The sequence below is a fragment of the Numida meleagris genome, chromosome 5 (assembly GCF_002078875.1).
Source record: "Numida meleagris isolate 19003 breed g44 Domestic line chromosome 5, NumMel1.0, whole genome shotgun sequence".
In the NCBI taxonomy this organism is placed as follows: domain Eukaryota; kingdom Metazoa; phylum Chordata; class Aves; order Galliformes; family Numididae; genus Numida; species Numida meleagris.
Genome location: NC_034413.1, coordinates 13053779 through 13080766, shown reverse-complemented (window position 1 = coordinate 13080766; position 26988 = coordinate 13053779). Strand labels below are relative to the sequence as shown.

Genomic DNA, 26988 nt, shown 5'->3' with positions numbered 1-26988 from the left:
GTGCTCTGAGTTGCTTCCAGTGAACTGGAAGCTACACAGCTTGCAGACTTGTGCTTGAACCTGTATGAAACTCGCTGTGCTGTTCCTTGACTGTTCTGGCGCCCTGTTCATGTGCTAGATTAACTTCTTAATTTTATTTTATTTTTAATGTCCTTAAAAGTAGCTAAGTAATCAGCTGAAAGAGGTTTTGTTCTATCTCGTTTTTTTCCTAATCCTATTGAAGGTTTTATTACCTTGTTAATCACTAGTGCCCATTTATTACTGTTCTCAGTCTGTCACTTAAGTGCTTTCTCCTTTTTTATTTGTAAGCATTAATGTTAACATCATTACATGCTGAGGGGATTCATAGACCCTTGAAGAAGATTGGTATGAGGCTTTTCTAAGGATTGATTGCTATTAAGTCCCTACTGCTGTACGTTTTCAGTCTTGTAGATCTCCAGGAATCATGGTTTGAGCACACTGGTCTGTGCTCTAGACGAGTAGATTTGCAAACCCTCATGGCACTGCTTTGCTGGCTGGTTTGTGCTTTATTCAGCAGTCGCATTGGAAATACTGGTAAGAGATTCCAAGGAGTGAGCCCATGCCAGGGTTTTGGTGATGAGCCACCTCTAGCTATAAGCAGTATGTCAGTCATGCTAGTAGTGCCACTCTGCAGACTGACTGCCAAAGCAAAGTGATCATCCTCTTCCATTTGCTTGCTAATTTGTTAAACCTGACTCCAGTGTTAATTTCTCGTTTGTGCGGCATTCTCCCTCAGCACTTCTGGCTCCTGCCTGCTTCTCCTTAAAGGAGGTGAAGGATGCTAGGATGCTGCACAGCCAAAAAGCCTGGCAGTTACGGTCAATCCTATGTAGTCAGTGTAAATTATTTCCAGGTCTTCAAAGACATTTGGGTCCCTTCTCAAGTCAAAGGGCAGAGTAACCCTCTGTGCAGTGAACTCACAGGCTTATCTGTGCGCTCCAGACGGACAGGGCTGCCTTGTACTTAGTATGTGAAAGGCGGTAGAGTTTCTCCATGCTGCATCCGATTTGAAAAGCTCCTAATGTTTTCCAGCAGAAGCAGTTGCAGAAAAGCAGGTCAAGGTGGTGAGAGAACAGCAACACAAGAAAGAATTGCTCCGGAAGATCAAGTGCAGACAAACAGGCTGAGGACACAGGACACAAAGGGTCTGAATGGGGTCTCACATCAGCCTTTTCTGGACGCGTAACACAGTTATTCTAGAGAGGCTGAAGTGAAAGAGACCCAGTGCTACTTCATTTTATTTTTTGGTCAAGTCTTCTCAGAGCAGGAATATCTTGTGGTGCCTTTGCATGCCAAGCAAGGCTTGTGCCAATTTGCTGGAGAATGAGGTAGTGAAATTGCTCACAGAGGTCTCATTTTCTTTTTGGCAATTGCTCTTACTGTGATTTCCACTATAAGGGTCCCGTGTTTGAGAGGGCAGGTATTAGGACTGCTGATGTTTGCTAGTCAGAAACATGTCTGTGCTTTTTCTAAATGAAACTCCTCTCTCTTCACAGCCGCAGCAGGGGCACGAGGTACCTCAGGGTTGGAGGTGACAGCAAGTTCAGTGTGAAAGGCTGTTGTGAACACCTGTACTGTGTATATTCATGTGGTAACTGCAGATGGAAAGTGCTGGGAGCCAGAACAGATTGTGATGGAAAAACAGAACGGCTGTATTGGTTTTAAAATTGTGACAAATGAGTATAATGCTCGGGTCATTCCGTGCTGTAATACCTTTATAACTCGGGTAGCTGCAATCTGGTTTGATTAGACAATCTCAAGGAAAGAGGCGTTTTGTTTTTGAGGTCGTACTCCAGTGTTGGATGGTCTCTCTGCCCTCTCCCCTCTCCCAGCCCCCCAGTCCACATGGCCTTTAGTTCCCAGGTGGGGCTGCAAGGCACTGATCCAAAGCGCAGCTCAGGCAGCCTCTGCCACGTCAGTGCCTTGCACAGAAAGCCACAAAACAGCACAATTGGTTTTAGATGCCCCAAGGTATTCTCACTCAGAGCTATTGACGTCATGGTTTATTCAACTTGTTCTGTTTTCCATAACTAGCAGTAAAAGCACTACCCAATACAAAATGCTTTGTTCTTTCTTAGCGCTGCTGGCAGTGGGGCTAAGAGTTAAAACCTTTTGGCATGTGTGTGCTTGATGTTTTTAAAATGCTGAGTACCGTCAGTGCAAAGTACTACTACAGTAATTCCTCCTAATCTCTTACATTAATACAACGCGTTGCGAGGGGTCCAGAAATACTTCAAAATGATTTGGACATAATACTACTTCAGTTCTGAAATGCAGTGAGCTTTGGGGTAGAAAGTATGAAGCTTATGTGAAACTCCAGCTGAAGGGTCACCAAGGCAAAACCTTAATTTAAGGTCTTCACATCTTTGCCAATTAGGCAGAGGCACTAGGTTTCATGGTCTTGTTACAGACACCTTCTTATGATCAATGGCTTGGAGCAGATTTTGTTGTTCAAATAGAAAGCTCTCAGCTGTACCAGGTAAAATTTGAATCACAGCTATTTTTGAAGGGTTCTGTGTAGGATTTCTTCTGGCATTGGCAAATCACCTGCTTGCCTGGCTGATGAGGGCTCTTCGCTTCGGGTATCTCTCCCTTTGGTTTACCAGGGAAATATCCCCACAATTTGCTAATGCCTTAGGTTGTTTTATGCAGAGTGCCAGACTGAATGGCCCTGAAGAGGCTTCAAGGACTGATCAGCTTCGCTACAAGATTTGAAGCTGGAGGTGAGCCTTGGAGCAGTGACTCCGCTGTGCAGTGCCTTTTATTAACATGCAGAACACAATAAAGTGTGCATCATTGGAGTGGAGGGGACAAGTGTGGTAGGTTGTAAGAGGGACAAAAGAAGGGCTTTATTTAAAAACAAACAAAAAAAACCACCTTCTGTTGGAGAGATGTAACCATATTCCTAATTCAGGCTCAGAAATCTGAACCAAGAAATGGGAGAAGTCCTCCAATTCCCTTCTGCGGGCTCACATAGGCTGCTCCAGCATCCTGACTGCACCTGTGGCAGGGGCAGCGTGACCCTGCCTCGCCTCGGCTGCTCCCAGAGCTGTGTTTCTGCCCTCCGTGCAGTGCAAATGCTACAGCTTGTCTTGCTTCCTGTGATTTTTGAGCTGTCCTCTTGGGCAGATTAGGGACCGCATCAGAGTACAAACTGGTAACAAAATATGCCCATTGAACTTTGAAGCATGACTCTCCTTCAATTCTCATGGCTGTTTTCACATCCTTGCCTGCCTTTCGTTAGAAGCACTGGGACTGATAAGGGCCTGGAAGCTGTTGTAGCCAAGTGACCACTGTGTGCTGGAGGCTTGTTCTTCCCGAGCAGCTCTTCAAGCAGTCCTACATGTCTGCTAGGTTGCTTTTATAGATACTTACCCACAGCCCCTTTGCCTGGCTTGGTTAGCTAGAGGATGGGGCTGCAGGCTACCGTGTGAATTGCTTCCTGGATGCTCCTGTGCTGCCCAGAGCAAACCTTGAGCCCATCTCTTCCTGTGTGGAAGGGCAGCCCAGGGGGAGGCAGGCAGCTTTCACGATGTGCTGTGCTCAGTGCAAGGTGGTGTTAGGGATTGCTGTCACTGCTAAGCGCCTGTGTGGGGCAGGGAGAGCTCCACGGAGGATTGCAACAGGATGATCAAAACAGTCTGCATTTATAAAGATTAAATTACAACTTTCCACATCTGCGATTAAAGGAGGAGCTGTCAACGGCCGGCTTGCGAGAATGCGCAGTTCAATTTGCATTTTGTAAAACTTCAGATTGAGGAGAGTTTTTAATCCCTTGTGAAATCAGGAACAATAGGCACTGGCTGTTGCCAGGTGCATAATGCATAAGTTACCATGCAAACTTCTCTTTCATTGTTCCCCACAAAGCTGGATTTGTAGCGCTGTACTTTGTTACTCCAGTCCCAGGCTCCACCCTAAGCTTCCTTCCACTCAGTCACCCCTCTGCTTGAGAGCCCTAACAGAGGCAGGCTGCAGCCGGCTGTGCCAGTTACAGCCTCAGCACCCTCTGGCCTTTCCTGGAGTCAAACTGCCCTCTTCCAAAAGGGGACAGGCTTTGCAGTGACTGCCAGCCACACTCACTCTGGGGCTTCTTTAGGATAAACCCCTGCCTTCAGAGGCTGACAGCATCCCCTCTCTCTGGTAGTATCCTGCTGTAACAGATGATGTTTTTCTGCCTTCTTCCTCTGGATCGTCTAGCTGGAGCTGCAGCTGTTTCCCTAAAGTGACAAATTGGGTCATTGCTATGATTTCTAAGTGGGAAGCAAATAGAGCTTTGCAGTCTCCGTGCCTCCCAGAGCAGGAGAGTAAATGCTGCTGAGCCAAATGGTGCTGCACCTGAACAGAGATCGCTCAGCTGGAAGATTTGTTCCCTTGGCTCTCTAACACTTGGCATTTGAATGTGAAGATGGTAAGTTCAGACTCCTTGTCTGCAGTAGGATTCTGAGAGGCAAATCTTTTAATAGGGGAGAAAGAGGCGTCTCTGATGTGTGTCACTCTTCCAATCTTCATGGAAGATGTGAGGCAAGCTGTGGGATTGCTCGAGGAGCTGAGATACGTCATTCAAAGACGACAAGAGAGTAAGGATGGATGTCCGGAGATGGAGCAGGGAAAGATGGTTCTGCATCTGCCAGGGGCTATAAATCAATTCCGCTGCCTTAGTCACAGGGCGCTTGGATTCCCCCATGGCTAAGTTAAGGCACAAATAAGCTCCTGGGGAGCTAAGTATTGCTAGCAGCACATGCTGTTTCAGCAGCAGCATCTGCCTCTTAGCTGGCATGAGAGCAGGCCTGTGGGAGGATATTAATTCTTAGCCTTGTGCTTGCTTTCACCAGAGCAGTTATTCATAGGAATTCCTCTTTCACTTTTTCCAACCCATGGGTCTAAGGTCTCCATCTATTGCATGACAGCAAGAACTGCTAAAAGGAGTGTATTTTGCAGCCACTCGGACAAGAAGCTGATGAAGCAGACTGGACTATTGTCTGAAAATTACAAGGATTTCTGGAGTAAGCTGATGCAACTCAGCAGCAATCACCACTTACATTAACGTTAACTGTTGTCACAGTTGCATCAGTGTTAGCTGTAATGTAGGAAGCTTTTATCTTGTGTGAAAGCAGGGCTTAGTTAGGACGACCTCTGGCAGTAGAAGTGTGGAAATTCTCCTGTTACATCCTTAACATTTGGAGTACAGGATAGTTTCTTGCAGAATGACATCTAAGAGCGTTGTTTCCAGTAGCCCCTGCCCTTCTCTAACCTCCCACTTGGAAACTTTGCGTCTAAGCCTAGCTGCATGAAGAACCCACCAAGGAAAATCTGAGCTTAAGGCTCAGAGATGGTGGATGCTCTGTGCAGTGACATCTGATGTCAGCAAAGGACGTGATGTATTTCTGGTAATGTGATTTAGCATGTGGGAGCAGGTCAGGCTGCTGGTGTGATTTGGTTAGCTGGCTCTTTTGGGGGGGGGTTTGGGAACATCTGCATAATCTTTTGCAGACCAAAATGAGCCATTCTGCCTGTGTTGTGAGATGTCTCAGAGCCCTGTGAGTGCATTTAACAGTGAAAAGCCAGAAGTAATATCATGGTGCTGCTGTAAGAATCTGTTTCTTTGGGCAGTGCTGTCAGCTCCATGCTGGTTGTATTTGTTTCCTTAGCAGCATCTGGGACATGAAAATACTCGAGGTAACCAAACCATTGTTCTTGCTGCAATGAAGGTACCAGTCTTTCCCCCCTTTTTTTTTTTATTTCCAGGCTTTCTTTCTGGAATTTTTTTTGCGCCAGTAACTAATGCTCCTGAAAGCCAATGATTTGATGGAAGCATCTCACTACAGACTCTTAATTCTTTCCTCATTTATAAGGATGTGCTTTTCTATTTTAAGTGATGGACCTATTTAATTGCAGTACCACCTACAAGCCACTTTGTAGGCATAGAAAGAAAACAGGGCTGTCGCTGGGCTAAAACTCCCCTTTTCAGAATAAAAAGAAAGCTGCTGTGATGCCTCCTCTCAGCCTTCTTTGCAGACACCTGAGCATATGACACACTTTTTGCAGGAGAGAATATTAACATGATGTGAACTTAATTTCTTTGGCTGATGACAGCTTCACATCATCCAGTTCTTGCTGAGCTTTCCACTCTCAGTAATGCCCAGAGGAATAATATTCCAGGGCTGCTTGAGGTGTGTCTGTCATTGTTATGTTTCAGAAGTAGGACTCTGCGATGCTGGGGCTGGGCAGTTCATGTCATAGCCAACATGAAGAAGTCAGTCACTGGACTGGGGCTGCTGACCAGCCTGCCTCAATTGCTCATCAGAAACTCCGTTGTTAAGTCACACCAGCAGCCTGTGGTCTCGTCTCAGCTGCTTTGCTGGCCGGAGGCATCGCCTGGTCCTTCATCCTCGCCCAGAAGCCTTTCACCTGAGTGAAGTATAGTTTGAAGATGGAGGTAATTGTTCTATTGGGAGACTTGGATTGAAGTACTGTGCTCTTTGTACATAAACTGGTAACTCAGTGTGACCTCAGCTTACAAATGTCAGGGAGAGCTTTTTTGGAAAAGGTCAGGTCGAGGTGCTTGAAGGCAAACGACTGGTCGTTTCGATCCTGCTCTTTGTTTAAAAAGTGAACTATCAAGAATTTCACAAGTTGAATCTGTTTGGGGAGTAGGAGGATTTTATGTTGATGGCATTTCTCTTCAAAAACGGAAGGAAAACCACGCGCCTGTTCTCTCACAGACAGCCTTACATTCCAGCTCTCAGGAGGGCTGTGGCTTACAAAGCAAATCCAGACTGAGGTGTGCTCGCCTCGTTGCCAGCATTCTTACATGGCTGTGCCCAGGTGCTTGCAGCCTGCTGCAGTGTCTTCTGTTCCTCTCTTGTTATAGACAGGAACAGATGCTGCAGAAATGGTCTACAACATGTTTGACATCACGCCTATCCTGCGTTGCTTGCTCATGGAGGAGGTGATCGGTCCGTTCCGATGCCGAGTGCTGCTTCTGGCAGAGGCGTCAGTGCCTGCTGGGGCAGTGGTGAGTGGCGTTTCACCTCTCAGGCTTCTTGTACTCTGCACAGCTCCTGATGTTTGTTCTCTTCTCTCTGAGCGTGGAATTATTGTTCTGCCACACTGTTCGGCCTGGGTTTTCCTCTGCCCTCATTTCTTCTGTGAGGGGCTGCGTGTCATCATGATACTGACAGCACACACGTTTGAGAGGATGTGCCTCTTCCAGCATTTTACAGTCCTCACTTCTTCAACATGAGATGGTAGAATATAAAGTAGGTCACTTTCTTTCCTTTCTGTTTTTCTCAGTTCTGCAGCTCTTGTGATCTTTGAATTCTTTCTGAGTGTCAGACAGTTCTGGAGACTTATGTGACAGGGAGAGCTCAGTGGTCTCCTGAAGTCTCAGTAGTTGTCTTCGGATTGGGCCTTAGCAGACCACTAGGCTCTTTCTTCTTATCCTGAGCATACCCCGAATACCCTGTTAATTAGTGCCCTTGACGTGTTTTCGAGAGATGAGAAGGAGGAGCAGTGACAGCTTTCCCAACACACAGCCATCGCTGGCTGCTGTGATGCATGCTGTGGCTGCTGCCAGGCCTGCCCTCCTGTTCAGACTGAGCTGATTGTAGCTGGCAGTTGTCGTCTAGAAGCAGTAAACCAAGTGAACAGCTCCACTTATTACCATTTATAAACATGCACCAAACAGAAGCTCTAGGCACAGCCACCAGTCAGTCCTTAAAAGGCATATGGAAGGAACTGGGTGTTGCCAGAGTCAGACCGCTGCACATTTACGACAAAATCCAACACTTTTAAGGACCTGAATTTTTCAGCTGGCCAGCTTGTTTGGATTTTATTCACACAGCTCAAGAGGACAGAAGCATTGGAGTTAAATTTTAGCACCGTTTCAGTGAAACTCGCTGTTGTGAGTGGTGCTCAGAACTGTGAGACCAGGAGCCCATTCAGTGCAGAGGTGTGCACCCCTTCAGCTTCTGTCCGTTGGCTCTCGGCAGGATGATAGACCCATGTGCTTTATCTCACTTAGAGGTGCGGACTCAGCTCTCGTAGAACTTTTCTGACATGCAAGATGGAGATGCAGAGGGATCTGCTCCAGATCTTCCACGCGAGCTGCCCCCGGTGATGCTGAGCTCCTCAGTGGGCTGCTCAATAGACGTGCCTGGTTAGGCAGGAAAAATTGCACTTGTATTAGCATAAGGTGCAATTTCTTAAGAAATTTGCAAAGCAAGCATGAAATCCTCTTTAAATAGAGTCAAAACTTCATATGCGAGAATAATATCAAGAGGGCAACGCGGCAGCAATTTGGGAGGAGCAGGATTTAAGACTCCCATTAAAACAAAAATAGTTGTGCAAATAAAACTACGAGCTGATGCAGTACAAATTAGTGCTTTTAAAATCTGAAGAAAAAGCAGCTGAGTTATTAATCCCTGCTCTGAAGCCCCTAAGTCCTTTTAGCGAGTGACTTCTGCTTGTCGTCTAATCCCTTTGAAATGTGCAAAACAGTCCCAGAGTTGTTCTCTGCTGCGTAGTAAGAGGAAATTAACCAGTGAGCAAAAGAAATTGATTAATTGGCAACAATAAGCAGCTGTGTATGCACTGTATCTAATTGCTTTTTTTTTTGTGTTGTCTTCCAACTTCTTGGAAGACACAGGTTTGTGGGTTGCATATGCAAAAATGTGCTTAAAAATAATTCGCTGAGGCTTTGAACCTTCAGTTTCAAAGATCATTGTGTGCATTGCCATATATTGCTTTGGACAGTCTCTAATGGGGACACTGCTCAGCCAAGCTGAATTTTATGTAGTAGAAATTCAAGCTGAAATTGAGCACACCTCAGAATCACGGAGTAAATCAAATCTCATTTCCTTGCTCACAGAGAACATGGGCTGTGTCGGCTTTCTTCCTCCTCCTTCTCAGCAATTTTTATCCTGCCGGGTCAGAGCTACCTTTTCCTTACGAGAAATACTGAGTGAGTGGCTTCCCTGAGCCTTATTCAAAAACCCATCTGAGCTAATAGCTTTGAAAATGTTTGATGTCCAAGAGGCACTTGGGAGCACTAAATCCTCACAAAGGGATTTTTAGGCTGTAGAACAATGATGTCCTCCGAGCGCTGCAGAAATTACTGTAAAGTTGATATTTCCATTGCCGAATCTGGAGATACGTATCCAGATATATGGCAAAGGAGAAATAGAGAGAGAAGCCTTGGTGATCGACCCCTTGTCCCCAGGTGAGAGCAGTGTCACTCCTGGCTAAGCCCCCAGTAGTGCTGTACAAATGCATCCTATCTTTGTGCTTTTTGATTCAGAGGACAGGTAGCTCTGCGGTTTGCTGCTCTGTGTGCTGAACAGCTCAGCCTGAGGATTCTACAGCCAAAGGTGCTTTGTAAGAGAAGCATACGCTTTGTTCTCCTCATCCTTTGGAGAGAATGGTTTCAGTGCCAGCACAAGTCGCCTTTGCCTTGAGCATCAAAGGTGGGCATTGAGCCAACCCAATCATCTCATCTGGCCTGTTAGCAATCAGTCTCCCCTTTGTCTCATGTCCTTTCTGTCCACCCAGCAGGCAAACCTCTGCAGAGGTAGCACGGTCACTCTCATCGAGGTGAGATGCCTCATTTCAGCTGCTGCTCAGCCAAACCTTCTGAAAGCGTTTGTCCTCTGTGGTGTTTTGGGGTGCCTGCTGGGGGCGCCGGAATTGTGAGAGAGCTGGTGCTGAAGCACTAGAGGGCTTGATGGTTGTAAGAACAGATGTTGCAGGGATAAATGCGAAGTTCCCAGGCACACAAGCCCTTCTGGTCCTCCAAATATCTTTGGATTGCAAAATGCCACTTTACCACGGCAGAGGTCCTTTTGGCAGCGTAGCTGTTGGCCCTGATTACTTCTGTTAGGTATAAGGAGAAATGATTAGAAATAACAGGGAGTCAGCAACTGTCGGTGCCTTTGTGTTTGTTTCAAAGAACACACACAGGCTTCTTTCCCTGAGAAGGACAGTGACAAGCAGCACATGTTTCATTTTTTAAAAATCTGACCTGTTTTCTGTGTCTGCTCCACGCCCCTCAGCTTCACCTTGCTGGCAACTGTCCTCCACCACATCTCCATTTTGGTCAGGAGGTGTCTCAGCCCACTAAGTTCAGCATCTCACAAGGCCTGCCCTTGCAAGTGATGCTCTTAGATAGCAGCCTCTGTGTTTCCAGCTGTCTCACTAACCTTTCAAATGCTCTTTCCAAATTAACTTAGTAATCAACTTTAAGCAGCCCTGTGATTTTTTTATTATATTTTTTCTGCACGCGAATGACCTTTTTTGTGGTGGCTCTGAATGCTTCCAAACATAAACAGTCTCATTCTGTTTCAGCTCTGGTCATTGCCCAGATGGAGTTTGAAATGAATTACACATTCCAACAGCACAAAGGGGATAATTTCACAAATTAAAATGTCAACAAGCTTTTCTCTTTCAGCACGTCATACCAGAAATTATTTGGCTCTCTTATTTTTGTTGACATCAGATATGTTTTTCTTTCTTTTTTTTTCCTAGCTGCACAATACAGATTAGAGTAGGATCCAGGAGCGAGAGGTCAGATGGGACAAATCTGATCCCATCTCCTTCGTGGGAATTTCATTGCTGTCATAATTCTTAAAAACTTGCACAGTTGCAATCTCAGTTCCTAGGGCACAGCATCGTGGTCTGTTCTTCCTCGCCCCTTCTCAGCTACTCCTGGTATCATTAGTGTACCCCATAGTTCAGCACCTTTGGAGCTTGTGTCCCAAATGCACTTCCAAGTTGCGTATTAGGATGCCTTAATTTGGAAGTGAGTTCCTTTGAAGGAGGAATTGTAGGCTCCGTATTGAAGCTTAGGTAGCCTGCACTTAGATCAACTTAAACTAGTTTTGGAACTGCAGCCTTAAAGTGCACGTTTGGCAACGAAAGGATTTTCTGTTTATATGGATCATCCAGCAGTTTTACAGCTGTCTGTTCCAATTCCAGACCTGCAAAGACATCAACAGTTAAAACTTTCGTATGGATTGAGTCACACACCAACTTCGGAGCGCTGCCCACCTTTCCCTATTAGCTAGCTTCCCTAGCATCCTGCTACAACAGTTTTTGTCCCTAGAGGCAAAGCTGCTATTTGTAGCTAATCGATTCTGTTCTGCTTCTTTTGGGTCATATCTTTAGTGGGAATTTTTTCAGATTGAGTTTATAAGGCTCTTAGAGCCTTGAAGCTGTAGGAAAGTCTGCTAGTTGCTGCCATCCAGGAAAGTACTCTGGGAATCATTCCACTAAGTCTGACAACATTGGCTCAAGGCTCAAGGCTCAACGGTCATCAGGAAGGCAAACGGGATTAGGAAGTATTAGAGAAAATAACAATAAAGCAGTACTGTGTTGCTACTTCATAAGGCTTCAATAACCCATGTTTTAAATGTTGAACATTGATTCAAGTGCCCTTATTTCAGAAAAGATGGTGTAGAACTGCAGAATAGTCCAAATACTGTAGTGCTTTAACCCAGCAGCAGCTCAGGACCACACAGCTGTTTGCCCACTGCCCACCAGGTGGGATGAGGGAGAGAACTGGAAACAAAATAGAACTCATGGGTTGAGGTAAACATGTGCTCATCTGATGTCTTGGCTGTCCAGTCTTCATACTTGCATTTAAAAGCTGTGGTTTTCCCCATCTTAAAATGGACTTGTTCGTTTACCGTTTGTGGTCAGCTTCCAACCTGAGCTATTCTAAGTCTGCTTGCTTCTGTCCTTCAAGTTAAATTGAATGGCAAGGCTGGTGTTTCTTTTTTTTGCACACCTTGTCTCCTGAGCCAACCATCTTCTGGAAAATCTTAATTTCTCTGCTAGGAATGAACTTCCTTATCTTCCTCTCTTTGCCTGGTGCATACCAGGTGTGCTGTTACCGCCTCATCAAGGCAATCTGAACCCAGAGTTGTGTATTTCTGTTTCAGAATTTGCCAGGATGCTTTCTGCCTGCTGTGCCTGGAAAGTTTTTATTTCTGACCTTTTCTCAAAATCTTCAGCTGCTGTTTTTTAGGTTCGTGTAGCTGTCTTTGATTTCTGTAACAGCTGTGTGTGTCCTGGCTTCTCTGGTTGGCTGGAGCAACAGCTCACAGCCTACATCCTTAAGAACTGTTTTAAACATTTATCTTGTTTTGAGCACCAGGGCTGCTGACCTTAACCGGTCAGTTAGCTGGTATATTGGCTGCTGCTAACTGTTCTCTCTCTACGTTCAGGGTTACAAAATCTTCCTGTAAAAAAAAATAAATAAATAAATAAAAAGAGGATAGCACCAGCAAATGTACACAAATCACAGCATTCATTTGCAGGATGCTGGCTGGCCAGGTAGGCTGTACAGATAGTGTACACAGTGAGCATAAGGATGCTCTTCCTCTTGTTTTGCTGACAGTGGTTGATTTAGTGCTGTGCTAGAATGCAGCTGGTAGGTAAAAGCTTCTCCTGGAACAGCCCATCACTTTTCAGCACTTAAGTTAATTGTGAGCACAATGGGGAAATAAAAAAATTAACGGTCCGGTCCATAGCTATCTGCAGTGCATTTGGAGCCTTGACAGAATTGCAAGTGCTCTCGCATACGTAGCAGTGAGGAATGTTTTCATAAATGCCACCAGCTGGAGATAAGGGTTCACAACTTCAAAATGGGCTGTAACTCCAAAATAGCAGATCGATCTATCTCAGGGTTTTATGCTCCTGCCATCGTCCTGTCTGCTGCCTGCCTTCCTCGCAAAGCCTCTAACAGCAGGGAAGTTCATGGGCTTCCCTTCCTCCAGCTCCTGGCAGATCTCCCCATCTAGGTATGAAGGTCTACTTTGGAGTGTGTTTATTTTATTAACTGATAATTCTAAAGATAATTGGTGTCATGATCTTTTGATCTTTTCCCCCGCCTGGGCTTTGGAAACGTCAGCATTGTGTGGTACATGGATGGTTGTTCTCATGGCAGAACCCATGAAACCGTGCCCATTTTTGTCCCTTGAATGACATGGAACTGCCTCCTGGATTTCCTCTTGGTTTGTCCCACAGGAGCTTGGCACGAGGACTTCATCGTGCACTTCCAGCTCCCTCCTGGCGGAGCTGGATGACGGTTTGGCTTTGGGTATTTGTGAGGTCAGGTCCTCCATAGATTTTATCTGACAGTATTTAATAGTGGGAAAAGATTCACTGATCCAAGCAGTCTGGAAATCGTGGAAATCGCACAGCTTTCAGGAATAGCCTAGTGGAGTTGAATACCTTCAGGCTTCTGATAGGTGGTGATTCGGAAACCTTTCTAGAGCAGAGATCGTTCTTGTCCGAAAGCAGGAGGCAGTTTCTGCTAGCCACGCTGGGAGAGCAGCAGTTGTTTCTGAGTCAGCTCATCAATTATTTATCTTTCAAAGAGGCACCTGGTGGGCAGAGGAGGAAAGGATGTCACCGAACACTCCCACTCCATGGATGGAATGTCAGCTTTTTAGGCTTGTGCCTTTAAAGATTGCAGCTCTTCGTATGATTGTTGAACAAACGTCTGAGCTGCAGAAAGTCTGAGCCCAACAGGATGGCTGTGTGCTGAGATAGGAGCAAAAGAGGGGATGTGAAGTGTCCTTCCTTGATGTTCCTGGGTAAAATAAAAATAATCTCTTACCTACTATCAAAACCTTTTGCCTCTTGCAGGAAAGTGGCAAGGCCTGGATTTCAGTACTGCAAGTTCAGATGGATGAAAGCAGCTCTCAGGAAGGATTTGGGACATGGGGAGTTGTGTTTGGCTGGGCCCAGCATGGTGCAGCACACAGCAGAACTACCAGCAAAACTGCCTGGCCAGGAGCAATCACCAGCAATGAAGGACCAAAACTGACATGCAAAGACTTAACTCCCAGGCTCCTAGGCACAGTGTGTCCTTCTGGGCAGCTGGGTACACCTCTGCAGACCTCTTCCCCTCCAGTAACCTGAGCAGATCTCTTGTGTCTTAGTCCTGCACTGGTGCAGTCCTTTTTCATACCCCAGAGGAGAGATTTGCCCGTGATTGCTGTCACTTAATCATTTGGGTTAGTGGATTTTTTTTTTAACTTTTTCCAGGAATTTTTCCTGCCCTCAGGTTAGACAAGGCTGTTGCTTTCTCCTCTGAGAGCGAGGGCTGCGTGAGCTGCTGGGGGCTGTGTTCCTCCTCTCTGTGGCCCCAGGCTCTCAGCCAGCAGCAGGGGAGGGCTGGAGGTCCTTCCCTTGGATGTAGTGCAGGCAGGAGGTGCTTGATGCAGGGGATCTGGGGCACAGGAATAGGAATGGCAGCGTGTTGCGTATCTTGTACATGCATGGTTTGACAGCTTGCATCTTGTGCCCAGATCTTTCTTTCCCACTGTGTTCATCAGACACACTCTGCATCTGCGGGTGTGTGCTGTACACAGGAATCTGAATTGTGACTGTCATAGCAACATCCTCCTCCTCTTCCTCTTAGCATTCATGAACATGGAATTAAGACTCATGGCTTGATCAGCTTGGGGGTAAAGGGTGATGCTGGAGCACCTGCACTGCATTTAGCTCCAGAAGAGCTGCAAAGGTAAGGTAGTGCTGGGGCAGAGAGAGCTCTGTGCTGCTGCTTGTCCCAGGATGGGTGAATGGGAGCTGCTTCCTGCACACTTGGGTAGCACTGGCAGCCTGAGTGGGTCCTCTCTGAGCTTGGCTCCTGCAGAAGGGGAGAAGGAGCTGAGTGCAGCAGGGGTCTGGGCAGAGTCTGTTGGGAAATGTGGCAGCTGTGTGTTTGTTTTTATTTAACTTCTAATTATTTCGTTATCTGCTTTATCTTTGGCACTTCTGGGGATAAATTCTTGCAGAGACTCCAGCTTGCATCAGCAACTTTTAAGTTGCTCTGTGAGAAGTGTGATGCCATTTGGAAAAAAAAAATCATTTTCCATATTAATTAGAAGATACTATTGTAAAATTTATGTCAATTATCTAGTACTTTGTTCTGGAGAGGCAATAGCCTCTTTATAGCCCAGGTGGCAGCAGCCTTTTCATTACAATGAGGAATGTTGCTATCCAGTTGGATTCACTATAGAGAAATGCACAGGGACTGTGAGTTGTGTGTGCAGATCAGTGCGAGGGGAAGGTTTGTACTAAATATGGAGGAAGGACACCAGCTGGAGGACTCCAGTGTAAAACGCACATCAGGCTTGTACTGGAATAGGAAACCCTAATGTCTCTTTTAGCCTCCTTCCTGTGAGCTGGAGGGACAGCCTGCAGGGTGTGCTCACAGTGCTTTGAAGGTGAGACTGTGCCAATTCCCTCTGTGATGGTCAGTCCAGCACCTGTTTAGAGAGGATAGGAGGCTTGTTTGTTTGTACCCCATTCCTTGGTCCCTTTGCTGTATCCATGCAGTAGCATTGCTGAGAGACGCTCCATCCTCCAGCGTGGGACAGCTGGCACAGAACACAGCTGCTCCGTCCTGCGGGGCCTTGCCAGCCTGAGGGGAAGAGCCTCGCCAAGCCCATCTTTGTGAGCTTTCTGGTCTTGCTTAATGCAAGGTCATTCAGTTGGTTCCTTTCCAACCACGTTTGTGCCGTGGTAGCTAATGACCATCTCGCAGGTACAGAGAGGCTCTAGCAAGGCGCTGGCACCGCTGGCTGATTGCGCTCTTGTCCTCTCCAGTGCTGACTGCAAACACTGTGCAGGGACCTTGCTTTCTTCTTCCTTCTATTTTTACCCTGTTTTTCTGTCATTGTTTGTACGTGCTTCCCAGAGCCTGCACACTGCCAGGTTTACTGCTGGGTGGCGCAAATTGGCGTTCCCTAATTTTACATTGCACTAAGTCAGTACAGTTGCAGATGATGTAAGTTTCTGCGGGTTAAAAAGTTACTGATCAGTGAAGAATGCTGTGCCTCTGGCTTTGCTGCTGACTGTGTTCTCCTGGGTGGGATGGGCATGAGATACTCTTCGGTTATGTGTACTTCACTGTCTTCTCTCAGGTAACTAGCAATAGGGGGAGAGGGAATGGCCTTTAGCTGTGCCAGGGGAGGTTCGGGTTGGATGCGGGGAAAAATTTCTTCTCAGAAAGAGTGGACAGGGCTTGGCACAGGCTGCCCAGGGAGGTGGTGGGGTGTTGAGGAAAAGGGTAGACTTAAGGATGTTGTTAGTGGGCACGGTGATGATGGGTTGACAGTTGGACTAGAGGATCTTAGGGATCTTTTCCAACCTTAATGATTCTACGACTCTGTGATCTCAGTTCTGATGTTTTCTGCTCTTCCATGGGGACTTCTAGGGAAACCAGGTTGGGCAGGATCTTGAAAGAGAAATGTTTCAATCTCAAAGTTAAATTCTCCTAGGTCTTTTGTACTGACAGAAAGGCGTAGACAAAAGTCTTGTGCATTTAACGCACAAGGGCGCCCTTGCAGTAGTTCTCCTGAGCAGAAGTCAAAGCAGGTGTAAAAAGAGCAAAGGATGCCAGCTCAGGATGTTGTCACACGGAGGGTGTGAGTATTTGTCATCTGTACAGAATGCTGATGCCTTTCGAACCTTCATGTTAGATGTTCTTAATGCCTTCTGCTGCAATCTTTAACCTCTCCTCTGTCTAGCAGCTGCATCTTAAAGAGCAGATGGAATTGTCTCGAGGATGGCAGGTCCTAATCTCAGTAACAGCTCCTATCCATTACAGAGCATAAGTGAAATGATCTGTGAGTGGGTTTATCTCAGATCCCACGTAGCATTTTTTCTCAGCAGCAGCAAGAAAGGGAAATTATCAGGCAGTGAGGAGAAGCTGTTTATTTTTAACTTATCCTTTCTTTTTAAGTTCTATTTCATAGTTTAAAAAAGATAAAACATGGAAACCAATGACTGTACGCAGCTAAAGGGATAAGCTGATCTCAAGTTCACTGCAGAGATCATGATAAGGAGTGAGTAACACAGCAGGGGCTTGGGGCCTCTTACTGCTTCCCTGTCCCACTGGAGCAGCACAAGGAGCTGTGAGCTGCCTTTCAGAAGTGTCATGGGGGGCTGATTTACAGGGTGCTGCTTACAAGGCTCACTGCTGCCTCCAGTGAACTACTCCTCACCTCTCAGACAGGGCTTCTCCCCTGTGTCTTACTAATCTTGGTCAGTTTGGCTTCCTCCAAGTGACAGGAGGACAGCCCTCTGATTCATGCCAGCTGCCGGATGCTTTGTTGCTCAGAAGGTGTGTTACACTTTTGATCTCTATCGCTAGTGGATAGTCGTACCCTGAAGTAGATCATTCCTGTTGCTAGCTTTCTGTCTTCCATCCTTGCTCTTGATTCTGTGATTTTTCTCCCAGCTTCTGCACACAGCAGTAAGAGGGCCAGACTGAATTTGGAGATGGCTGTTACTGCAAGGAGTCCTTCCTTTGCCAGTGGAGCTGACAAACGGAATTAGGAAATGAGTCCTCCTGGAGAGGTGGCTGCGTGCTCTTGCAGCAGCAGGACACTGACAGGCTGTTCTGAAATAACCTTGCAGAACACTGATTCCTTCCTCTAACTTGTCTCTGCAGTGCTGGAGGGCAGCTGAGCTGCAAAAAGAGCGCCATGGGACCGTCTCAGGCAGCCACTTCTGAGCCCCTTTTTAATGGCCAGTCCTTGTTTGGGTGATGTCCTTTGAGTTCTGCCTTAGTGGGACCCTGCTCCTAGCCCGTGTCGCACGGGGTACTCTCCTTTTGCACCTTGCACCTAATGTCATGCTCCTGGCTGTGTGTAAGCTACTGCAATGCAAACTTCAGATGTTGATATTCTGTGCTTCTGTTTTGCTCTGAGATCAAATGGTAACAGCCTAGGAAAGAAATTCCTGTGTTTAAGAGAACTGTTTCAAGCATGCATTTTACCCAGGAGTACTGAGCTATATGGTTCCTGGTAGGAAGATTATTGTCACTTACCATCTCACAAATGCTTTGAGGAATGAATTTGTCCATGCAGCGCTTTGAAGCTAAAAAGTATTGTGGGAGTCCCTCCTGTTGCCCCCTGGTTAGGAGAGTGAATAGTTCATTAGGGCAGAGGCGTGTAACTATGAATTTGCAGTGCTGGGAGCAGAGTAAGGCAGCAACGTAAGCAGAGTGATTTGGCTGCAGCGAGGGCAGGCAGCAAAAAGGTATTTCCTGGGCAGGAAAACCTGGATGTGCAGCTCGACTTGTTCCTAATACCAGCATTCATTACAGACTTGGTCTTACCTTAGTGTCTGTCAAGGTTGTTCCCATCGGCGGAGGAGTGCAGTGCTCAGTATGGAGGCTGACCTGAGCCACTGTAGAAGCCAACATTTAAGCAGATTGTGAATGGTAATTAGCAAGCAAGTGGTGTGCTGGCAAAACTAGCACTGTGAGGAGCTAGGGGTCAGGCAAGCCTGTGTTTGCATAGTGCCTCTGTGTTACATTTGGGTGCGCATGTGGTAATTAGCTGCTTAACTTAATGAGATCGTATTACGTCTCCTGTGATGTAATTGTATTTGGGAAACTGCTGCTGGCATAGAGGCTCGTCCACTGTTCTTGTGAAAGCAGAAATTCTGTAAATTTGAGGACTGTTCCTTACTGGCATTAGGAATATTTTCATTCCCACCTCCATTTTATTAGTCATGTACCAAATATTGACTGTTAAAGCCATTTATGTTGCAAAAACAGGTGCCAGAGATGTGATCTAACATAACGTTGTTCCTCCTATGCTAAGGCATTTGCAGCTGCTGACTCTTTTGCTGTATTTGACTGTCTGTGGCAGGTTTTGGAAGTGGTACGCTCCAACTATGACACGCTGACCCTGAAGCTGCAGGATGGACTGGATCAGTATGAGCGCTACTCTGAGCAGCATAAGGAGGCTGCCTTCTTCAAAGAGCTGGTAAGCTGCAGAATCGATGGCTCTGTTCTGAAGCTTTTGCTTATGATCTGAGCAGGGACATTTGGGGTATAGCTGAGCAGCCCAATTACTTCATTGGGGGCTGCACCCAAAGGGCCAGGAGGCTAGAGAGGAACTGCCAGGCTGTTCAGGCCAGCAGATAGTCTCTGTTCCTTCTTTGTGTGGGGATCTAATGTGCTTCTTGGTGTTGAGTGTGCACGTTGGAGGAGCTGACTGCTCCCACCTTGGTTTTATCGCTTAGAGCACGTGAGTCTTTTTGCTGTTGTGAGAGAGGCCACACACTGTGGGACTGAATAGCTTGTGATGCTGGTCAGACTCCTGCCTGCACGTGCTTTCCTCCATCTCTTACAAAATCAGGTTCCCAGGGAAAGAAAGCAACGGCATTCTCTAGAAACGTCTCCTCCTGCCAGAGAACAGGCCTAATGGTAGGAAGCACCACGAAAAACAATTGACTGAAGACAAAACAGCATCCGTATGATCTAGGCTGGTAGCTGTGTTCTTCAGCAGGCCAGTTTGCTCACGCTGCCGCAGGGAGCTGCATTACGGTTGTTGGGTCAGGGCGTTTTCCCGTCCAACGGACCCAATGTTTTTGTAGCGGCTGGTATCCCCAAGGACAGCCTGGCTTTCCCTCGCTTTCAAATCGTTAGGACTTGAGCGAGAGGAGCGGTCTTTGACTGGCAGGCAGCTCATTCCACCAGTTTGAGGAGTGATTGTCTCTTCCAGCCCTGTCCGCGCTGATTGATGAGTAACTGACGCCAGCCCACTCCATCACGAGCCCGCGTGAGCCTGGGAATGTTACGCCTCCTTCTGTCTACTCTGCTCCAGAGCAGGCACGCCTGAATCGCTTTTGATCCCTTATGCAGCACACTGTTTAACCTTTTCATGTTTTTTAGGTCGTTTCAGTGCTAACCACGGAGTTAGGATATAGGCAAAAACCATTTCTGACCCCTTTCATGTTTTTCTTTGCTGCTATGTGCCTGTTCTTTTCTCCTGCCCTGCTGTTTGATGCCGTATCCAGAACGCATGCAAAGAAATGTGACCAAAGCCTCCCTGTGACACAGGCTCCCTCCGTTACTGTGCCCTGGCAATAAAACACATCCATGTTTCTGCTGTCATCTGCTCTGTCCCAGGGGCTCCTGCCCTCCTCAGCCAGCTTCTCCTTCCCCAGCCTCTTGGCCACGTGCTTCCTGCGTGCCCCACTTTCCATGTGGCCTGGCAGGAGCTCAGGCTGATCATGCCGATTGATTAAAATGACATTCTCAGCTCTGAGATCGTTGCAGCTACAAAACAGCATGGCTGATGTCTTTTTTTCCTTGTAGCCCCCTTTTTTTGTGTGTGTGTATGTGATTCCTCCGAACTGTGTATCCTTTAAGAATCTGCTTAGAATTATCCAGTCCCCCCTTCTGAAAATTAGCAGTCCAGCTACCCCTGGGACCTTCTCCTCAAGAGCATGTGATGCCTGAATAATTACTGTCTAAACGTGCTGATTGACCCAGTTGTGAAACGGTTTAATCCACACTTCTCTCGATGCCCTGAGAATTGGGACCCTATTAAAGGTTTTTTACTCACAGCTACAGAAAATCCCCTGCTTTCCATTAAGCAGTTCCCTCAGCACAGCGGGAAATCAACGTGATAGGTTATGATTTGTCTTCAGCAAACCCAGCTCTCCTCCTGTCCTCCACGCTGCTTTTCCTCTAGGTGCACAGAAATGGATGGCTTTATTAATTGTTCTTACAGCTCATCGAAAAGGTCTTCCCCAAATCCTCTTCAGACTGGAGAGCTGGCTTCCTTTTACTTCAGCTTCTGGTTGTTGCCGGTGTGGTGCTGGATAACATCCCCACACCCAGCACGCTGTGCTTAGCTGCTGAGATTGCAGGACTTCACAGAGGGGGAAAAGTGAAGTGAATTTGTTTCATGGGCCCTCCTACCAAAGGAGGGCTGCTGGTGAGCTACTGGTTTCCTGTATAGTTTCCAAGCTCACGCTGGTGTCATCCTGTCTTCCTAAGCAGGATTTGTTTGCAATTAACTCTTTCCAGATTCTGCCTGGTTTTCTTATCCCAGTCTCTAACTATGGGATTGCATTGAAGCAAGCCCTGCTCGGTGGGGAATGACATGCAAGAGCCATTTTCTACTACAGCCTTCTTTTCATCCCTCTTTGCTCCCATTAAGTGGGTGAGCAGAAACTTCCCCAGGCCATTCTCTTGGCTCCTTTATGCTTAGAAATCTTGTTCTCAGCCCTTTGACGTGCTTTGCTAATGCACTGCTTCACTGCTCTGGCTTTGCCTCAGTGCTGCTCTTTCTCGCTAATCCCAAAGAAAAATCTTCTTTCTTCTCCCAGTCCCTTTTCAAGGAAGTTTTCAAAGGCTTGTGACACTGCAGCCACATCGAGGTGGAAGGTGATGTGCAGAGTGTTTGTATCAGCCGGGTTGTCTGGCCTGTTGTGCCGCCTTTGAGGACCCAGAGGAAGGAAGTTAGGAGGTTTTCTAACTTTTTTTTTTCCTTTGAAACTCCAGGGATGACGTTTGAGGTCTGTGCTGCTTTGATAGAATGAATGGTATGGATGTGGGCTTGTGGACCCTCACGTTGCAGCTGCAGAAACACGTGGAAAGAGATTCAGTGTCTTTCCAAAAGCTCACTGTCTGCAGTTGGATACGTTTCAACGGAATCTCAGAATAGTCTGATTAGGGATTGATTTCTGAAGGGGAAATTACTAATTTGACTTTTAATTAGATATAGCAGTCAGTGTAAACCTTCCTCCCATTGTACAAATCTCTTAAGAGTTGCTTGTTGATTGGAAACAGGTTTAATTGATGGAACTTCCTACAAGATAGGAGTATCTGTACAGCGTTGCACAAATCCAGCTATAATGACCCAAACTAGAACTGAATTATGTTTTCCTCTCATGGTTAACGCCTCCCATTCATTTGTCCTTTCCTCTGCTCTTTGTTCTCCAAATGTTGCATTTCGTGCCTTTCCCATTTCTCCAAAGTCTGCGGGTTAAATGAGATCCAAGCCACCAATAGAGAGAAAACAATTTTAAAAGCTCTTCAGCGTGCTCTATACAGAAGCAGGAGAGGACACACGCGCTGCTTTTATTTCCTTGCAGAACGAATGTTACAGCTCTGAGCTTACTTTCTGAGGCTTGTACCAGCCCCGCTGAAGAGATCTGGTGGCTCCCACGCCAGCAGCCTGCCTGCTGCACCACGAGTGCTCCTGGGAGTGCCCTTGTGGCTGGAGCAGCTCGGCCAGCCTGCAGGAAGCGCCTGGAGATGCTCCTTGCTACAGGCAGGCACCTGGCTGCTCTTCCAACCCCGAAAGAGGAATGAGCTCCAGCTCCCTGTGCTGAGCCTTGGTGCTGGAGATGATTCGATTTAGCTTTAATTTGAGCTATTCTTACCTTTTGAGCCGGTCGGCTCGGAGCTGCTCGCTGTCTTGGAGCAGAAGAAATGCTGGGCAGGGATCTGCAGAAATGTCGGGGTCATCCTGTGTGTCGTTATCCCACCCGCTGCTCTCCCAGATTAGTGCTAAAGCAGATCCAGACCACTCTTGGCCAAAGTTGGAGTAAGCTCCTCTTGAAACCTGCAGCTGTCATTAAGTGAAAACCTCAACTGTCCATCCCCTTGCTGCACAACCCGTAGGGTTAGAAGTATTTCTTCTTTTCCAGTGTAAATCTTTTGTCTTGAATTAAGCTGAATATTTCTTGCCCCATCCCTGGGGAGCCAGGGAGATATTACTCACTGTTCTCTTCCTGACCTCATTTTACATATTGGAGAGTGTTTGCTCTGTTCCTCCTAAACCTTCTGTTTGCAAGCTAAATAGGCTTAATTTCTTTTACTCTGCCCCATAGCTACAATTTCTGCTAAGCCTTGTGCTCTCATCGTTTGTCACTCCAGCTTCTCTTTCCAGGCTTGTGAAGAAGGCTGCCTCATCCTTCTTACAGACCTGTATGTGTATATGAATTTGGTGTCTCCTACAGCTGATGCCTGGCCCTGGGCAATTCCTGAAGCCAGGAGCTCGTTTCTGCTAGTTCCTTCTGTTGCTGGGACCCACAGAAATGCTTCTGGCCAGAATAGGGATGCTGACTTACTCTACTTGCAGCACTTTTCTGCCCTTCCTCTTCCCCCACCCCTTCCCCCCAGGGCTGCAGGAGTGGCCCTCACCGCTATAAATTTCTCTTCCAGCCCCTGGCATTGGATCCCTTATTCTGCTTCTATTTATTTCATCCCCTGGTGCTTTTAAAAAGCACAAAGCACTAACCAGGTCAGCAACAACCTTATAATCACAGGCTCCAAGTCTCTGGGAACTGTAATCCCATTGTTTGGATGAGCTCGTGTCAGTTTTGCTTTCTGTCACTGCTGCACAGGCGCTGACACAGATGATGTTTGACTCTGTTTTCTCATTGCCGAGTGCAGCTGAGACAGAGCCCAGTCTGGGGCAGGGACGGAAGCTGCTGTGCCGCGGGGCTGCCCACCTCTTCCTGCAGGCTGCGGGGGTGGCCGCAAGTCGGGCATCGTTAAGGGGTGAAGATGCATCCTCAGAGACAGCTGGCCATTCAGCATCAAGCTCAGGGCACTCGGCACAGAATTTGCAGAGAACTGGCTGCAGCAAGTCCTCTAGAGCTATCGCAGTTTCATGCTGAGCAGTGTCAAAGTTGCTGTGCTCGCTGGGAGCCAAAAAGCGTCCCTTGGCTGAAACGCCTTGCTTTGTCTCCATCAGGTTCGGTCCATCAGCATCAACGTGAGGAAGAACCTTGCTTTCAACACGCTGAGCCAGGAGCTGCTGCTGAAGGAATTCTCCACCATCTCTTGAAGCAGAGGCACCGTCGCTGCACGGGGCTGACAAGAGACGGGCCCGGCTGGGCAGGGACACCCATCTGCAGCCGGTCGCCCCTCGCCTCCCGCCTGCAGAATGGACTGCGCTTCTTCCAGGGGAGAGCCTTGCTGCTGTGTGTTTGATCCCAAAGGCATGTGTTTCAACAGGACTGTGGCTGAGGAGAGGTGGTCAGCCTATGGAGGAGGAGGAAGCAATTCTGTACGGTGCCAGGGGGGTGGGCGGCCGTTTCTGTGAAGCGGCGACGGGAGATTCCCTCGGCAGCCTCAGGGAGGATGGACTGGAAACCTTCGTAGCAGAGGTGGGGAGAGCTCACAACCAAAACAATAAAAACTCTGGCTTTGTGAGGCAGTGCTGGGTGGAGGTCGCTCGTCTGTTCTACGGAAAGTTCTCTGAGCCCTGAAAGCTCTCTGGATCAGCCCTCCCTCCTGCACCATAGATCAAATCCACTGCCATCCTGTTGGGAAATCTGGGGGGATGTGAAACGGACTCCCAAGAGAGTAGGCCCATATCACTGCTGGTTTCAGATGTCAGGAAGCGTTGCTTGAACCAGGCCATCAAATTACTGAAGAAGGGGAAATTTTGCCTCCACGGTCCGGTTGAGCCGGTGTGCGGGATATTGGCCACCAAAGTGAGCGCTGTGTAACTGGAGACCAGCTCTGGTTGGGGTCACCGTTGCTTCCAGCAGCCCAGCACATCTCTGCTGTTCGTAAGGTTGAGGGAAATTTTTAGATATTCCACTTCCATGGGGCAGAGGTCAGGCTAACTCCCTCCCCGCTCCCCTTGCTGCCCAGCACAGACTGCATTGTGGCAATCCTCTTCCTCCCAGGAACGTCTGCCTTGCACGTGTTTGCAAGTGTGTGGCAAGCTTCCTGAGCTCACAAGTCCCTAGTTTTTCCTTGTGTGTAGCTTGCAGCTACTGCACTTAAAATACAGCTGCAGAAGCAGTTAATTCACTTTCTAGCTTGTCCTTCTGTTTTCCCTAAGCAGCCTGCAGCAAACTTCCAAGAGAAGAGCTCCAGGATGGTGCTGAAAGGCACGGGGAGACCTTCCTGCTCAGCGTGCCGGAGGTGCGCAGGTAGGGCAGAACCTGTGCTGAGCGCCGTGTCAGGCTGCCAACTCAGGGATATGCAGCTTAAACACCTTCTCCCCGTTAGTGCATTTTCGGCTCCCGGCAGTGGTGTTAGGACCTGACTTGGTAGGTTGAACTAAAGAAGTTATTTGCATCCCAGATCCACTTTTTTCCTAGAAAATAAGAAGGAAAAAAAAAAAGTGCCTAGCCCTGCTCTTAGCCTCACAGGTTGGAGTGCCGTGAGTGATGTCATGCTCATTCTCTGCCGGTTTTAGGCAGTGTTTATTTGTGTTAACGTGTACTAATTACTTTCATGTTTCATCTTTACCTGCCGTGAGCGTGGGGACCCAAAAGCTGCATCCACAGCCACCCGCTGGCTGCAGAATCCGCTCGGCGCCGTGTTTTCCTTGGGCCCGCAGAGGACGCTTGCCGCAGCATGGAGCTGTCTGGCTTCTGTCAGCCGAGCCAGATCCCTACCTGCCACTGTGCTGTGCAAGTGTGCGTGTCAGCGGGATGGTGCTGGGCGAGCGGGCAGGCTGCGTGAAGCCACTCAGCTCGAGAGCAGGCCGGGGCACGTGGAAGGCGGTCGTTCCTCTGCAGGCTGGGGGGTGGGAACGCTCTCGCCTCCCCCGTGCCGTCCCCTGGCTGCGATGAGCCCGGGCTGTGAGCGGGAGCAGCTCCTGAGGATGTCCCAGCACAGGCTGAGCTGGGGAAGACCGCCACGCGCGTCCTCTTGTCTCACTGTCACAGAACCAAGCACTGTAAATGGGTGTACATACGTACCTAGAGCTCAATAAATAGCGGAGCCCTGCCTGTGTGCTGTGTGCGGTGTTTGTCACCACGGAGGGGAGGGCTGGGGCTGGCCCTGTTCCCAGCGGGTGGCACGTTGGCACCCAGAGGGGTCGTGCTGGTGCCCCTAGAGCTGAGCTCCGACGTCTACCTCGCCGTGACTCGTGACCCCAGACCTTCCTGTACCCTATCTGCACCGCTAAGTGTATTTTATTATTCCTAATTCATAAGCTAGTCTATTATTGGAAGAGCTGTTTCTGAGGCTTGGGGAGTGTGGGGAGAAATCAGATTCCTGCCTTTAAATTAGGCTGCCGCTGCAGGGAAACAAATAATTTACAAAATAATGACCAAATTCTGTAGGAGAAAAATTGAGTTTGAGCTCAACTTTGGAGGGAGTTATTAAAAATTGATTTGTAACTGCTACTGTGATTTTCGGTATCAACTCTCCCTTCATGGCTCGTACAGGTCCCATTTTCCAAGCCAAGGTGAGAGAGGGGGACAGCCCTTGAGGGGGGGGGGACCCTCCCCATCCTGCTTGGTGGGCTGCCGTTCAGTAAGCTGAAAGGAAAGTGGTAACGTTAGGGAGCTTCAGCCATCCAGACGGGGCAGGGTTCAGTCAGCCTTTCCCCTGATTGCACCGTGAGTCAGAATCATAGGCCGGGCTTACCTCGCCCGCCGCCCTACAGCTGCCCGCCCGTGCTGCAGGACCTTGCCCAGCTCTGCGGCTGATGGAGCGCTCCCTGTGCTGTCCCTCCAGGGCTGATTGAATCACGGGGCTGGAAATTGAATCCAATTGAATAGATTAAATGAGCTGGGTTTGCCCCGCCGGCCTGCAGCTGGAGCCGGGAGCTCCCGGCGTCCCACGGAGGGACGGGGCGGCTGCGGGCTGTGTTCTGCTGCTCTGCCCAGCGCTGCTGTGGCAGGGGAGCATTCAGCCCTCACTGTGACACACAGCCCCACTGTGTCCCAGAGCCAGCAGCGCAGGGCAGCCCTCACCAAACTAGGATTAATGGCACGTGCTGAGAGCACGTCCTGGGGATGGCTATTGATGGCCGTGGCTTTAAAATGCTGTTAACAGTGGATAAAGCCTCGTGATTTAGGGCGCTCGGCAATTACATCTCCGTTTGAAATTTCCTGAAGATAGGATCAGACTCTGCGCCCTGCTCTCTGCTTTTCCAATAGAATTAATGAGGATGGAGATATGCAATTAGACAAGGCGAAGGCTGGGAGGGCGGATCGATGCCTCGTGGTTACCTAATGAAGCGTTGAACTACGCTTTCCTCCCTCCCCGCGCCCCATAGCGGTGTGATGGGCTGATCCCAGTGGGCTGCTGGGGTGAGAGCTCCATTGGCTTGCGCCTGGATTTGCTGTCCTGCTGTGCCGGGCTCTTCGTGCTGTGCACATGGGAGCGGCTCAGGATCAGGGCTTGGTGTTGAGCCTGGGATTTTTAGCAGGGCTCTGCAGGGATGG

At 48.1% G+C, this 26988-nt stretch overlaps 1 protein-coding gene across 3 annotated transcripts in view; it reads left to right on the top strand.

The window, feature by feature from the left end:
- C5H10orf76 (chromosome 5 C10orf76 homolog) overlaps positions 1-25540 on the top strand; it is a 108676-nt gene extending 83136 nt beyond the window's left edge. For all 3 annotated transcript variants that reach the window (XM_021400553.1, XM_021400551.1, XM_021400554.1), the window contains exons 25-26: positions 18693-18809; positions 23544-25540. In XM_021400553.1, the coding sequence (XP_021256228.1) occupies positions 18693-18809; positions 23544-23636 (210 nt within the window). In that variant the 3' untranslated portion in view covers positions 23637-25540. The remainder of the gene's footprint in view (positions 1-18692; positions 18810-23543) is intronic.